The sequence below is a fragment of the Scomber scombrus genome, chromosome 18 (assembly GCF_963691925.1).
Source record: "Scomber scombrus chromosome 18, fScoSco1.1, whole genome shotgun sequence".
In the NCBI taxonomy this organism is placed as follows: domain Eukaryota; kingdom Metazoa; phylum Chordata; class Actinopteri; order Scombriformes; family Scombridae; genus Scomber; species Scomber scombrus.
Window position 1 is genome coordinate 13,842,464 of NC_084987.1, and position 14,532 is coordinate 13,856,995.

The 14,532-nt window shown below is 39.3% G+C and overlaps 1 protein-coding gene across 1 annotated transcript in view; it reads left to right on the forward strand.

The window, feature by feature from the left end:
• Positions 1–282: 282 nt before the first annotated feature.
• LOC133999607 (ras-related protein Rab-26-like) overlaps positions 283–14,532 on the forward strand; it is a 58,653-nt gene continuing 44,403 nt past the window's right edge. Inside the window, exons 1-2 of the mRNA XM_062438849.1 lie at positions 283–620; positions 2,277–2,387. Coding sequence (XP_062294833.1) covers positions 435–620; positions 2,277–2,387 — 297 coding nt within the window. The 5' untranslated portion in view covers positions 283–434. The remainder of the gene's footprint in view (positions 621–2,276; positions 2,388–14,532) is intronic.

The window sequence follows — 14,532 nt, forward strand, 5'->3', positions numbered from 1 at the left end:
ATGTTTAAAATATGAGGGGAAAGGGCTGTTGCTTTTTCTGAAGGTTCCTCCGAGCTGTGCACACAGTAAAGTGCAGTGCCCCTGCGCCCTGATTGATTTGCGCTTAAGGTGGATTTGTCTGCCACACCACATCTAATTGCTGCCGCTACAGCTCGCAGTACTGAAGCTGCTGCCCTGAACATAGCAAGCTGCCGGGAGCAGGAAGCGGCTCAGCAACAACGGAAGGGAGAGCGTTTCACATCTCGGGACAATTTCACTCCTACACAGAGCAGAGAGGTTTCTTTGAACATGCGTAAAACGCGCAGGTGAAAAACAAAACAGAAATTAAGTTCTTAGCTGCTGCAACTTTTCGACACTAGATTACGCAGATTCGGAGAAGATTTATTTGTTTGCTTTAGCTCCAATTAACAGATATACTTTTGAAATTTTGAGAGATGTCTCGCAAGAAGGCTACCAAAGGCAAAGCCGCAACCAGCAGCCCGTCTGCAGCCAGCCCCACCGGGAAAGGGACCGTGAAAGCTGCGAGGAGCAGCCCGGGTTTTGTTCAGATGAACGGTGTGGTCCATCCCAGCAGACCCTCCATCAGCAACAGCAGCGAGTTTTATGACATCGCTTTCAAGGTAAGCACCTGCTGTTTGGATACAGTTACACCAGTGCTAAGAAAGACAAACTCAAATCAAAGTAAGCTGCATTTTTACATTTTTAATGAAGAAATCATAATGATGATAAAATGGTATAAACTGGTGTACAATAGTGCCACAGAGGTCACTACGCTCACCATGAACCATCATACCAAGTCATGTGGACACTTCCTTTTTTGGCAAATAGTATCATAGACAGAAGAGCAACATACACCAAATAAATCTATTTGTGGTCTACTTTATTCTTTGCCAGGGTTGTTTTCGTGTTTAGCCTCGTATGTCTTCTGTTTTACAACCACCGTTATTCATTAAACAGCAGCAATCCCCTGACACCAGCTGTGTCAATAGACGATCGATGAGGTGCACACCGCCCGACACACAGCCAACAAACAAATCATTTGCTCCCGCGGTGCAGCTGGTTGAATGTATGATTGTCTCAGCAGTGCAGGTTATTGGGTTTGCATCTAGCCTGCGCTGAGATATTTTACCATAATGTGAGCACTTGTGTGAGTAGAGAGAACTGTCACCTCAGCACAACACAACACAAACACAGATTCACACCCACAGATTCTCCGTGTGTACTCCCAGCGTAGCTTCAAGGGACTTGTGCCACCTACTCCATTTTTTTGAAGCAGCTGTTTGATGTGAGTGCATGATGGCTTTGTGTTGCTCTTTTCTGTGCAGAACAATTGAGTTGTTCCAGCCGTTCCACTTCACTTGGCAATGGAAACTGTAGACATTGCTATCTATTTGTTATTTATTGGGTGCATGGATACCCCAGCAACCATAAAAATTTGAAAAAGCTGCATGCTCCAGTTTCTATCTGGCTTCAATCTTAATTTTTTGCGCTGACCTTTTCTTTTTCTTCTTTAGCACCATATTGATCCAATTACATTCCCCTTTAATTACTTCTAAAGTTACAACATTGGATTAAAATCCACCTGTAGCTTTACAAGTGTAGAACTGACTTTGACATCTGTTCAGCAACCTTGTAACATCCCTTCATTCTTCTTCCTCTGTCTTTCATCTCCTCATTGCTCTACTCTGTGCACCCAAAAGGCACTTTTTATTTCCCTGGTCTAAGGCCCACAGTCCCTCTGCAAACCTGATAACAATAATCACATCAGACCTTTAACGTCATCACATCTTGGAATAAAAAGAGAAATGCACAACAGTGTGCTCAGCAGGAATCAGTCCCAAACATGCAATTGTGATGTCCGCTAACATGCATACACAGAGCTGTAAGGTGGTTATATGGTGACACATACTAGTAGAAAGGATCTAAGGATGTTCACTGGCAATAATGATCAGTCAAAACACTCGTTCACATACAGTACACTGTCTACACTGGCCAGGCACCAAAATCACAGGACTAATTTAGATGAGTGATTCAAATGTTCTTTTCTCTGAGTCTGAATCAGACACTGATATAGCAATGGGTCCCTCTTTTTCATGCTTTCCTTGCTACTTATTTTAGTTTTGTCTGACATTTACCTTTTGTAGATCAGTCAGAGAGTCTGAAGCTTTCTTCCTCACACCTCTGGTTGTGCATTTTTTGCGCTTCTTAGTTCAGCCCGTCAGCCATTCCTGGCAGCTCCAGCTGGCTGACTTTTCCCCTATTGCTTTCCTGTGCAGGTGATGCTAGTTGGAGACTCTGGTGTAGGAAAAACCTGTCTGCTGGTGCGTTTCAAAGATGGAGCATTCTTGGCCGGCAGTTTCATCTCCACTGTGGGCATTGACTTCAGGGTGAGTTTAAATCAATAACACCAAAACCAAACGAGCACCCACAGACAAATCCTGCACATACATGCTCGCACAAACACACCTGCAGGTACACTTTGTAAAACAAGGTCATATGTACTAGTGGGATCTTTTCAAAGCTATTCAGTGTCTCTATATGCCCCGGAGCTACATCATGAATACTCACAAGATAAGATATTGATTTCTTAAATTAGTTTGACATGCTTTAGTTTTTTAGGCTCCCTCTGTGATAATCGTGTCTGTCATGTGCCAGTTTCATGGTCCCACATGGCCCAACCAGGAATGAATTTGACCATCTTTTTATAATGGTCCCTATCGGTTGTGTCTGTGAAGGTAGTCAAGTGACCCCTGAGACCCAGGACAGCAGAGAGAAAGAGAGACCTGACTCCAGCTCTCCAGTGGCTGCAGTTACAGCCTTGGGTGTTGGCTGAACTACTACTTTTAATTAGCAGGCCTTATGAGAGCTATATACCCTAGTAGCCCCATATCTGCAATGTTGGTCTCTTCCTCTCTTTTCTGTGTTAAAACAGCCTTCCTTTGTGTTTATTTTATCTATTTATCTATTTTTTTATCTTCTGTGAGCACTGTGTCTGAGAGGTGTTAAATGAACTCTTTGAATGCACATGAACATGAACATTTTGAGTGCCATAGTTTGTGGTTTTGTTGCATTCACTGTTTTTACTTCTGTTTACTTCATGTTAATGGGAGAAGTCAATGTTAACCCTAAAGACATTTACAGTTTTAACAATGATGAGCCGCTTATTTTATAGCCGCTTTTATTATGCAATCATGTTCTTGCTTATTTGTTGCACTGATGCACTTTATAGTCACATTCATATTTATTTCTTTATCTTTGCACTAAAATTTACCTGATTTTTTATTGTTTGATGTACTGTTGTCGTGTTTTTGTGCTTTGTAAGGTGTCCTTGAGTGCTTTGAAAGGCGCCTTTAAATAAAATGCATTATTATTATTATTATTTACCCAGTCATTCATTAAAAGGATGCATCTTACATCTTTCTTTCCCTCACCACTTTTACTTAATGTGTGACAGTTACTGACTTGTTCCCCCACCAGTCTTTATTAGGAAACTATTGTAAGGTTATTTTTTTAACTTGTTCCTTCAACCATCTATTAACTACCTGATTTGATTGGGTGCGTACGAAATCATTGAAAGTTTTAATGGTAAATATCCTTAGAAAAGTAACTTATTTTTAAAATGCTGTTTAAAGTTCCAAGGTTAACACATTACATAGAGTGTAAGTGCAACATTAGATCCTTCATACTCTTGGGAGGCATATTCGCATGGACTGTGTGTGTGTGTGTGTGTGTGTGTGTGTGTGTGTGTGTGTGTGTGTGTGTGTGTGTGTGTGTGTGTGTGTGTGTGTGTGTGTGTGTGTGTGTGTGTGTGTGTGTGTGTGTGTGTGTGTGTGTGTACTAAAGTATCCAACCATTGTATAGCCCTGTGTGTGGGTTGGATGAGTTTGTGGGTGGTTGAGCAGTTGATTTATTTACTTATGTAACATCTCTTATAACACTGTGTCTGTAGTCCCAATGTACATTTTGGGCCTATCTAAGCAAAGCAGAGACCCTCATCAGCTATAGTTGCCCATAGCATTTATTAATAATGGCGGGAATAGTACACAACTCATAAACCTCATTGCTTAGTCTTCTCTTATGTCATATTGACTTATTTAATTGGTGTGTGGCACAGAGCTGTGTGCCAGAAATTATTTCATTATCTTCCCCTAAGCTCCCATTCTCTCCTGGATGACTTATTGTCAAATTGTTCAGTTTTGAAATAGATCTTCATGTATTCATGAGGATATTTGCTGAGTCATTCTGTGGGCCAGTAATAATATGGCAATGATTTTGTTCTGCTAATTAGAATTATGGCTGAACAATTGATTGAAATTTTATCGAAATTAAGCAAAATGGCCTACTGCAATTTTCAAATCACATCTTTGTTTGGTAAAGGTCCCAGAAAAAAATCACAACATGATCATTTTAATATGATTTTAATGAAAATAAGACAAATTATGTAAAACTTATAATTCCCTCTAATATTACAAATGATATTGCAATAGGAATATTGGCACATCAGCATATCGTATAACAATTGCAATTATGTTTTTTTTTTTCAAAATCATTCAGCTGTAATTAAAATACAGACATAGTGTCATTTTTTTTCTATTTTGGTATATTTATTTTGTTTGGGTTACCTTTTGCCTGCAACTGAGAATCCATAAAGAATTAAAAACACACACATAACCACACATAGAAGACATAGCATCCACTTTATGAGTGCATACATGTGTTTATGTGGCTGCAGAAACCGCACAAGCAGCATGTTTGTTTGAGAAGTTGAGTGACCAGGACTGTTGTGTAGGAGCATATGAAAGTCCTTGGTGTTTGTCTTCCCATGGGAAATACCGAGAGAGAAACGGAGAGATGGAGACTGATCATTATTTTTAGGAAAAGACAGTTTTGATCCCTTTAGTTGGTGGGAAAGAAAGGCAATTTGCTTCGTATGGGGATTTGATCCGGTTCCCACTTCAAAGCTGCAGCAAGATGCCATGTTTTTTCTCCCTCTTGTTTATTGTAGTCTCATTTTGTTTAAGCCTCAGCATGTTCTCAGGATTACAGAGCTGTACTGGTGCCTTGTTAGACTTGAAAAACATTGAGTCAAAATATAAAACACAACTCCACACAAATTGCATTTAATTAAAAAATTACCCTTTAATTGGGATTATAAAGGGATCCACCTCTCTGGTTCATTCACGCAAGATTAAAGATGAGGCAGGATGAAGTTCTCTCATCATGTGAATTTGGTTGCATATTAAACAGATTTAGACATGCAAATAAAATGTAAAACTTTATAAGTTAAGGTCAGACTTCACACAACTAAGTACTACATTTAAACTGAAATATTTTCACAAAGCAATGATAAAGATGCATCATAAGCAGGGTTTTATTTCAACCAAATTTGGCTCTAGTAAACCAGAAAAATACAACACACTTTTCAATGAACACGATTCAATGCATCCAGGTCATCAGTAACCATAGTAATGCAGGTGCTAACTGATGGGCAGGTAATTGGGACTGGCAAAGCTGTCCTTGTTCTCGATTGCGCAGCCTCTAAAGTTCTTGTCTTGTGCAAGTCCGAGTGCTGGTGATTTTCTCATATTTTTAGTTTTTTGCTTCAATCAAGAGGTCATAAGCAGTATGTGACCGGCATAGGTGGGTGTAAATGACTCCTGCCGCTGTCAGTGCTCTCTTGAAGAAAAAGGACCTGAAGTATTCTTAATGCTTCAGCTTGCTGTTGAGTGTTTAAATGCTCCTCCATTTTTTCAGTTTCTCTCTGCAGTCTAACACACACAATCACCTCATGTAACCTCGCTGTCTTTTGACTCCTTCCATCTCCAAGGGATACTGGGTTGGGTTCATGTCCTGTCTGTGAGACAGCTGCCTGTCTCCTCTGTAAAATGAACCAAAAGCAGCTCTGTAGGACTTTTTAAAGAGAAACCAGCAATTACCTGTTAGAAGAGACCTCCAAGCTTGTTTGTTTTTTTAGAAGTTTTGGCACTGCAGGGTACAGCAGATTCCTGTCCCCATCACAGATAAAGACAGATAGTGTAGAGAAACTGAAGACTTATTCGTCGACCGGGATATTTGCTTCTTAGACCTTCTTAGTTATTGATACACATTAGATGAATTACGCATTAAACTCATTCAAATCAGATAAAGTGTTATCCAAATGGTCACAGAACAAATCAATCACATGTGTAATTAACTGTATTGAAAAGTTTTCAAAATGAGTGAATATATTTTTTGCTACAGCAGAAATCTTTCCATTCTGAAAGATGTAAACAGGTTGATACAAGTAATGACTGGACATTTTTTCCTTGTGAGATCAAAACCACAATACTTCTGCAAATAATAAAGATAATAAATAAATAGACAGTAATTTTACGTTCATTAGTTTCCCCATTAGTCTGACGAAGAAGAGGAAACTATTACTTTATTTTGGCTGGACGTTCATGCTTCGGGGTCTATTATAATTATTAAGGCCCAAACTGTTATTCAGTGTTTCTCCCACTGTCAACAAATCCCATGAAAATAACAAAACCACTAGTGTATCATTCTGACTCATTAATTCACTACTTCCATACCCAGTCTGTGGTACTCAGCATCAAGCCCACTGGCTCCTACTGAAATCTTTAAAACAGCTCGTAAATATAGTGTCATTATTCAAAAAGCCAAATCATTTCCTGAAACAGCTTGGCACTGTAGTTTTAGCAAATGTTACTTAAACAGAACTAAATATTGTCGTCAGCTGCGGATTAATGCACATTTGGTGCTCTGAGTATTTACAGCCCCAGGGTGATGTGAGTGGGACTGATTCAAAGTAAACTACAGTGCCAGTGTTTATTGTAAGGAACGACAATCTCACTGAATGCGATGCAGCTTATTGATGTGTTTTATCAGTCTTTGGGCAACAATGGACCCCTATGGCCGAGAGAAATAAGCTATATCAGGCTTTTGTTACAGAAGCATTACTTGTTAATAGGATCTACTGAAATTTGCTGACAAAAGAAAAATATAGAATATCATTATTCTATTTAGCAGTAAATATGTGCATATACCACACGTTGCTATTGGGTTTTAGGCTGAAAAGTCATTTATCTTAATTTCCCTGAAGCACCTGAATGCACCGTCAGTAAGTAATTGGTACTAACTAATGCCAAGAAATTTCAACAGGATGTTTAATGATCCTATGAAATTATAATGTTGGTTGGATTTGATATTCATTCCTGCAGATGGGCAGGGATGTTAATGTATATAGTGAGTGCTGTCCTTGGTGCTTGATGAATAAAAACTGCCAAGTGTGCCAATACCATTACCAAACTCTTGAAATATTTTATTCAGACAGTCCATCTCAATCTTCTGCAATCAGATTTCACAAACTAAGGGACCAATTTCAATTTTCCACTCTGTAATTCTTCATATCTATCATCCTTTTAGTTTGCTTCATTTGTCTGTCACTTTCCTCCCTGGCATGCATTTTTGCATATTCTCGCCAAAAATAATGTGTTGTTTATTCTTTTAAATGTTATAGCCTGAAGGTAAACATTTTTTCTCACTTTTAACTAAATCCCACAGTTACAAATAGCAGCAGGGAAGTTGGTAGATTTATCTTGGCTGTAAGCATAATTATAATAGAGTCCTAAATGTTATCTACTGAAAAATGATATTGTCATCTTCAGAGGGGATTCTGTTTCTGTTATCGTCTGGGTCAAAATGTCTTAAATTGGGGGGGAAAGGATTGAATGACTTTATCAATCATCAAGAGGAAAATAAGGAAGAAGAGAAAAAGAAAGAAAGGAATGCAGGGAACAAAGCAGAAAAGCAAAGATGCTTGGAGGCAACCCAATTAACCATAACTCCACACAACATGCCTTACTCTAATTTCCACCGTGGTAGAAAAACAGTCTTTCCTCCTCTTTTCCTCTTATCAATCACCTCATGACACCAGTGAGGAGATAAATGCAGTGGTGGAGAGAAGAGCAGCACTTCTCACCTCCACTGAGAGACAAGGGAGCCGCTCCCAGCTGTCAGTTGTGTCTTCTGTGCCCCGAGTGACAGACCTCTTATGCAACCAGAGATTTCACCTCCCTGCATCCCGGGAAAACATCGCTCATTTGACTCAGGGAGACAGATCTTGAAATAAATATGTGATGATGGATTATCAAACTTATGGCTTGTTTGCCTCTACAATGTCAGTCTTCCGGTCAGTTGTTCCATGACTATGGTCCAGACTGAAATATTTTAACTATGAGTTGAATTGACATGATTTTTTTGACTAACTTTTTCTCTTATGCTACCCACAGATAAAGGTTTTCATTTATTCTGTAAAATACCTCCAATACCTGCAATTACATCTCAGATAATGTTTGTTGCTTATTCAACCTTTTCTCATTTTCAGGTCCTTTAGCGTCTATATCAGACACACTGACAGAGCAACTGTCCAGACATCCATTCATACCAACATTAACTGACCGCGGCACTACACACTTGGACAAAATTTTTGGTACCCCTCTGTTAATGAAAGAAAAACCCACAATGGTCACTGAAATAACTTGAAACTGACAAAAGTAATAATAAATAAAGATTTACTGAAAATTAACCAATGAAAATCAGACATTGCTTTTGAATTGTTATTGAACAGAATAATTTTAAAAAACAAACTAATTAAACAGGCCTGGACACAAATGATGGTACCCTTTACTTAGTATTTTGTTGTACAACCTTTTGAGGCAATCACTGCAATCAAACGATTTCTGTAACTGTCAATGAGACTTCTGCACATGTCAACAGGTATTTAGGCCTACTCCTCATGAGCAAACTGATCCATTCTCAGGTTTGAATGGTGCCTTCTCCAGACGGCATGTTTCAGCTCCTTCCACAGATGTGGGACCGAGGATTTAGATCCGGGCTCATAGAAGGCCACTTCAGAATAGTCCAATGTCTTGCTCTTAGCCATTCTTGGGTGTTTTTAGCTGTGTGTTTTGGGTCATTATCCTGTTGGAAGACCCATGACCTGCGACTGAGACCAAGCTTTCTGACACTAGGCAGCACATTTCCCTCCAGAATGCCTTGATAGTCTTGAGATTTCATTGTACCCTGCACAGATTCAAGACACCCTGTGCCAGATGCAGCAAAGCAGCCCCAGAACATAACCGAGCCTCCTCCATGTTTCAAAGTAGGGACAGTGTTCTTTTCTTGGTATGCTTCATTTTTGCGTCTGTGAACATAGAGCTGATGTGCCTTGCCAAAAAGCTCCAGTTTCGTCTCATCTGTCCAAAGGACATTCTCCCAGAAGCTTTGTGGCTTGTCAATATGCATTGTGGCAAATTCCAGTCTCGCTTTTTTATGATTTGGTTTCAACGGTGGTGTCCTCCTTGGTCGTCTCCCATGAAGTCCACTTTGGCTCAAACAATGATGGATGGTGCGATCTGACACTGATGTACCTTGACCTTGGAGTTCACCTTTAATTTCTTTGGAGGTTGTTCTGGGCTCTTTGGTTACCATTCGTATTATCCGTCTCTTCAATTTGTCATCAATTTTCCTCCTGAGGCCACGTCCAGGGAGGTTGGCTATAGTCCTGTGGACCTTACATTTCTGAATAATATCTGCAACTGTTGTCACAGGAACATCAAGCTGCTTGGAGATGGTCTTATAGCCTTTACCTTTAACATGCTTGTCTATAATTTTTATTTCCAATCTCCTGAGACAACTCTGTCCTTCGCTTTCTGTGGTCCATGTTCAGTGTGGTACACACCATGTCACCAAACAGCACAGTGACTACTTGAAACCCTTTAAATAGGCAGACTGACTGATTACAAGTTTTAAGACACCTGTAATGCTAATTAGAGGGCACACCTTAGTTTAACATTTCCCTATGGTCAAATTATTTTCAATCTTTTCTAGAGGTACCATCATTTTTGTCCAGGCCTGTTTAATTAGTTTGTTTTTTTTAATTATTCTGTTGAACCACAATTCAAAAGCAATGTCTGATTTTCCTTGGTTAATTTTCAGTAAATTTTTATTTATTATTACTTTTGTCAGTTTCAAGTTATTTCAGTGACCATTGTGGGTTTTTCTTTCATTAACAGAGGGGTACCAACAATTTTGTCCACGTGTGTATAAGGTGTTTTAAGCATTAGTCAGCTGGGTGGACTGAAGGACTGAGATACATAACCACTCTTGACCTCAGAGACTGTTCCTTCCCTGCTCCTGGCTGATGTGTAAGCAAACTGTGTCATAGCTCAACTCATGTTGGCATACGCACCACAATATTAAAATTCGTCCATTGAGTTAGTCACCAATAATTTCTCCCCTGAGGATGGACATGCGTTTTATCTTACACTCTGGCAATGAAATCACTCAGCACCGACCACACTTTGCAGCTCAGGATAGATAAAACATCTCAACACTGCCTGCCTTCTCCTGAAGATTTACTACCAACACTCTATCCAGGAGTGGTCCATAAAATCTCCCAGACAAGTTAAAGACACATGGATCACATCTGACATACTCATTCATCTCACCCCTGTATCTTGCTGATTTACCTTTGCATTGCTACATTAAGGAAATTGTCTTTTTGTGCCATAATGAATGGGCTTGAGTTCATTACTGATTAATGGGTGGCAAAATCTGAACCATATAATGATATGGAAAATACCTTTTCATGTTTAGCAATTCAAAAACGAGTTACAAAGTGGATTTAAGTTCAGGAAAATGCAAAATATAAAATTTCAGCAAAAGCAAATGAAAATCCTGCTTATTAACACTTGTAATACCCTCCTCCTCTATGCGCTGTGCTTTTCTCAAGAGGTTGCCCTTCAGGTTCACATGTACATTAATGACACTCTGGACCCAGTGTGTCACATGTCCAATCAGAAGTTTCACGTCTCGTTGATGGAGTTGAAGCATGTAAAATCAAGCTTCCATTTTTAAGCACAGCAGGGTAGTTTCACACTTACCAGACAGCCTCATTGATTCAGATTTCACTTTGTTCTGATGTTATTTTTGGGTCTATTTATGGGTGGCGAGCGAATGAATCAGGCAATTGAAACATTTCATTAAAAAAAACCTTAATCGTTTGATTTTAAGATAATGTGAAGAGGAAATGCATTTCACCACTCTGCTGTTATTTAATAGCATTACAACTGTAACGCTGAGGGATGCATTAAAATAAATGTAAAAATCTTCGACCTTTACCCTCCACTGCCCTGGGGAAGACAACCTGCGCAACACTCTCCTCCTAATTAACCTTGATCAAAGCCAAATAATGACGCTGATTAGAGGATTTCCCACATTAACAGAAAGAACCCTTGCTATATTCTTGTATTTTTGTACACTAATGAGACACAGATCCCCATTTATTTGTGCACTAAAAAGTGAGTCAGTAGCTAGCGTTACAGTTACATATGTATCCAATGCCCTTTGTTGTCTTGGAGGAGCTGTCCAATACAGTTGCATCAACCATCATCAATTACTGATTTAAAGTTTATCCATCTATCTGTCTGTGCTGCTTCTCCACCATTGAAGCTCTACTCTACTCAGAACTAATGAGCAGCACCTGTTGATCTACTGTAAGACTGCCTTACATAATCTGCTTTTTCTTTTATGAGCCATCAAACATTGGAATATGCTTCCTGCTGCGCTTAAAACGTGCACACGTGGGGCAAAAAAAAGGATTAATTTGAGAATGATTCTGATTTTTTATTGTAATGAATTGCAATTTACCAGTTGTACTAGATGAATGTGCTGGTGTGCTTGTAGATTTGTCTTTATTATTGTTAGTGTGATAGAGACACATGGTTATATATTTGTTATATTGATATGGTGTTGCCTGTACTGAATGTTTTAGTAGCTGTTGACTGTTCTATGTGCACCTGCCCAGGTGCTGATGGTGGAAATCAACTAACGGCTACATATGGCATAGATCATAGCGGAGAGAGGATGGCTGTGTTCCAGAGATGAGACATTGGCAGCAGTGAGGTGGCAGGACAGGTTAATCGAGTCACAGAGGCACAGAATCAGCTGTCAATCTTACAGTCTAATAACCAAAGAGGAACCATAAAGTTGGCAAAGGGACAACACACACCAACACACACTTAACACACTTGCCGCACATGTTGCACGTTTTTGAAAATATAATGAGTTCAAAGTGTTGAGAATGTTCCTGCAAAAATTGTGCTGTAATGAAGGCCACAGTCACCTGAAAAGATGTATGATGAGGTAGCAGCTTCTTTCTATGTATCTCATCTGCTGGGGAGATTTTAATTTAGTTGTGAGTTTGTGTAGATCCATCAACACAGTGGAGATTGTGGGAAAAGATGCTTCCTCATATAATGACACAGGAGGAGTTACTGTGAATCCCACATTCGCTCCATGCAAATAAATGTCTGCAGTTGATATTAAGAATTCAACCCATACCCTCTTGATTTTTCATCAGATTTAAAATAACCACAGATATACTGGCATGAGACAGTGAAGTTTACTGTTTCACTGCATTGATGTCATTTTATACAATAAAGTCAATTGTTAAACTGTAAAAAATATCATAGGCTCCTTTACAAATCTTTGTCAAGTGTTTGATATCCACATTTGAAGGATCATTGCAAAAAAATGTGCATGTGTATTTGTATAGCACCTTTCATACAAGAAAATGTAGCTCAAAGAGCTTTACCACAAAGGAAATTACACATGCACCAGTTAACAAACTGATAACATTACCAGCCAGTATGAGAATCTTGTTATTACATAATATTGCTATCAGCCCCAAACATCTAGTATCAGTTAAGCCTATTGATTTGTCTATAATGATGAATGCTTTCACATTTGCTGGTTTTTCCTTTCCCATGATAAAATCGGAAAAAGTAGTGATACATTTTATGTTCAAAGAGGCAATAAAAGTCTGTTTGAAGCTGTATCTCCATATTGCTCCAAGATTGTTGATGTTCTTTGTCACACCAACTGAAATTGAAGCTGTAAATATTGATTTCTTGGCTGACCTCTGACCCCTATAATGCCAAGCCAATCACCGCAACTAGACATGCGATTTATCATGAAGGTTGTATTTTCTGTTGTTTGGTCATCCTCCAGTAAACAGTGTTTCATGGTTGCAGTGGAAACTCTTATTGTGTGGTCAATAGCACTGAAAGCAGCTTAGTAGTTAAATCGGCTGAAAACATGACCTCAGCTGAGCCCACAGCTGGACATGTTGATGTCACTCCAGGAACTGTGCATATGTGTAAACTTATATTTGTAAAGTCAGAAAATTAAACTTTAAAAGTCTCATATGAAAAATTAATCTGTAATGATTGGGTGGGGGCTGGGGGTGGTTTCCCTTCAATTTTATTTGGCCACACATTCAGCGGCACATTTGCTGTCACTAACATACACACACACAATAAATCACACTGATAACAATGCTCAGCAGATGTGCAAACTGTTAATGATACAGGGAACAGCCCGCAGCTTGTGTTATGCATCTGTCTCTTCTTTTCCTGTGTCTGTCTTCAGACTGTTGTCAGACATTGTCTCTCTTACATCACTGCTGGCATAAACATTTTGTGAACACAGGCACAGTCTGATTCATCTTGTTTTGGGATGCAGGCGGTGTGTTCAAATGCTGACAGTTTCTCTGTAAAGCTCAGAAGTTATTTGCTCCACTGCGTAAAGTATTGAAAAGGATTAAAAAATAAGAAACATGCTGTTAACTGAGTGCACACTGTTTACTGAGGTGTGGTCATGTGTGGACCTCAAACACACACACACAACACACGCATACACAGACTCTCTAGCAAGCTGATCGGCCTTCATCCTTTGCACCACTGACTCATGAGTAAGTCTATCCCTTGCAATGGCGCTCTAAAATAGATTAAATGACAAAAAGCATGATATGAATCACTTTCTCTTTTCTTTTTCTTTTAAATCTCTGACTGGAAAAGAGTGTGTGTGTGTGTGTGTGTGTGTGTGTGTGTGTGTGTGTGTGTGTGTGTGTGTGTGTGTGTGTGTGTGTGTGTGTGTGTGTGTGTGTGTGTGTGTGTGTGTGTGTGTGTGTGTGTGTGTGTGTGGTGATGGTAGACTTTTTAGAATACCTTATGTATACCTAGCATTTTGAAGTATCTGTGTTATGGCTGAAAAGCTCTTTGTTCAGAAGAGCATGAGGTCATCATCGCCAGACAGCATGTTTTTGAGAGTGACTCATGCAACAAGTGGACATTAGTCATCGTGTAATTGCTGCAAATCAGACGAAGGCAAAAACTAGATGTATTTAATTTTGTTTCAGCTGTAAGATTAAACACCTTAATCTGACTCACAGGAGGGTTTGTTACACAGAACCATCTGAGAAGTGCCCCTTATAAAAGGGAAGGCTCTTTCAAAAAGTACTCGGGCTTGTGTTTGAACCACAAGCGTGGTTCAGACACAAGCGAGTACCTTGAATCATGATGGATTGTCATGATCTTGCAAATCCAGATGCCTCACAAGGTAATAATAAGCCAGAGGTTGATTTCCCTTTTCAAGAAAAACACAGTTGAGCTTTTTTTCTCTCTTTAG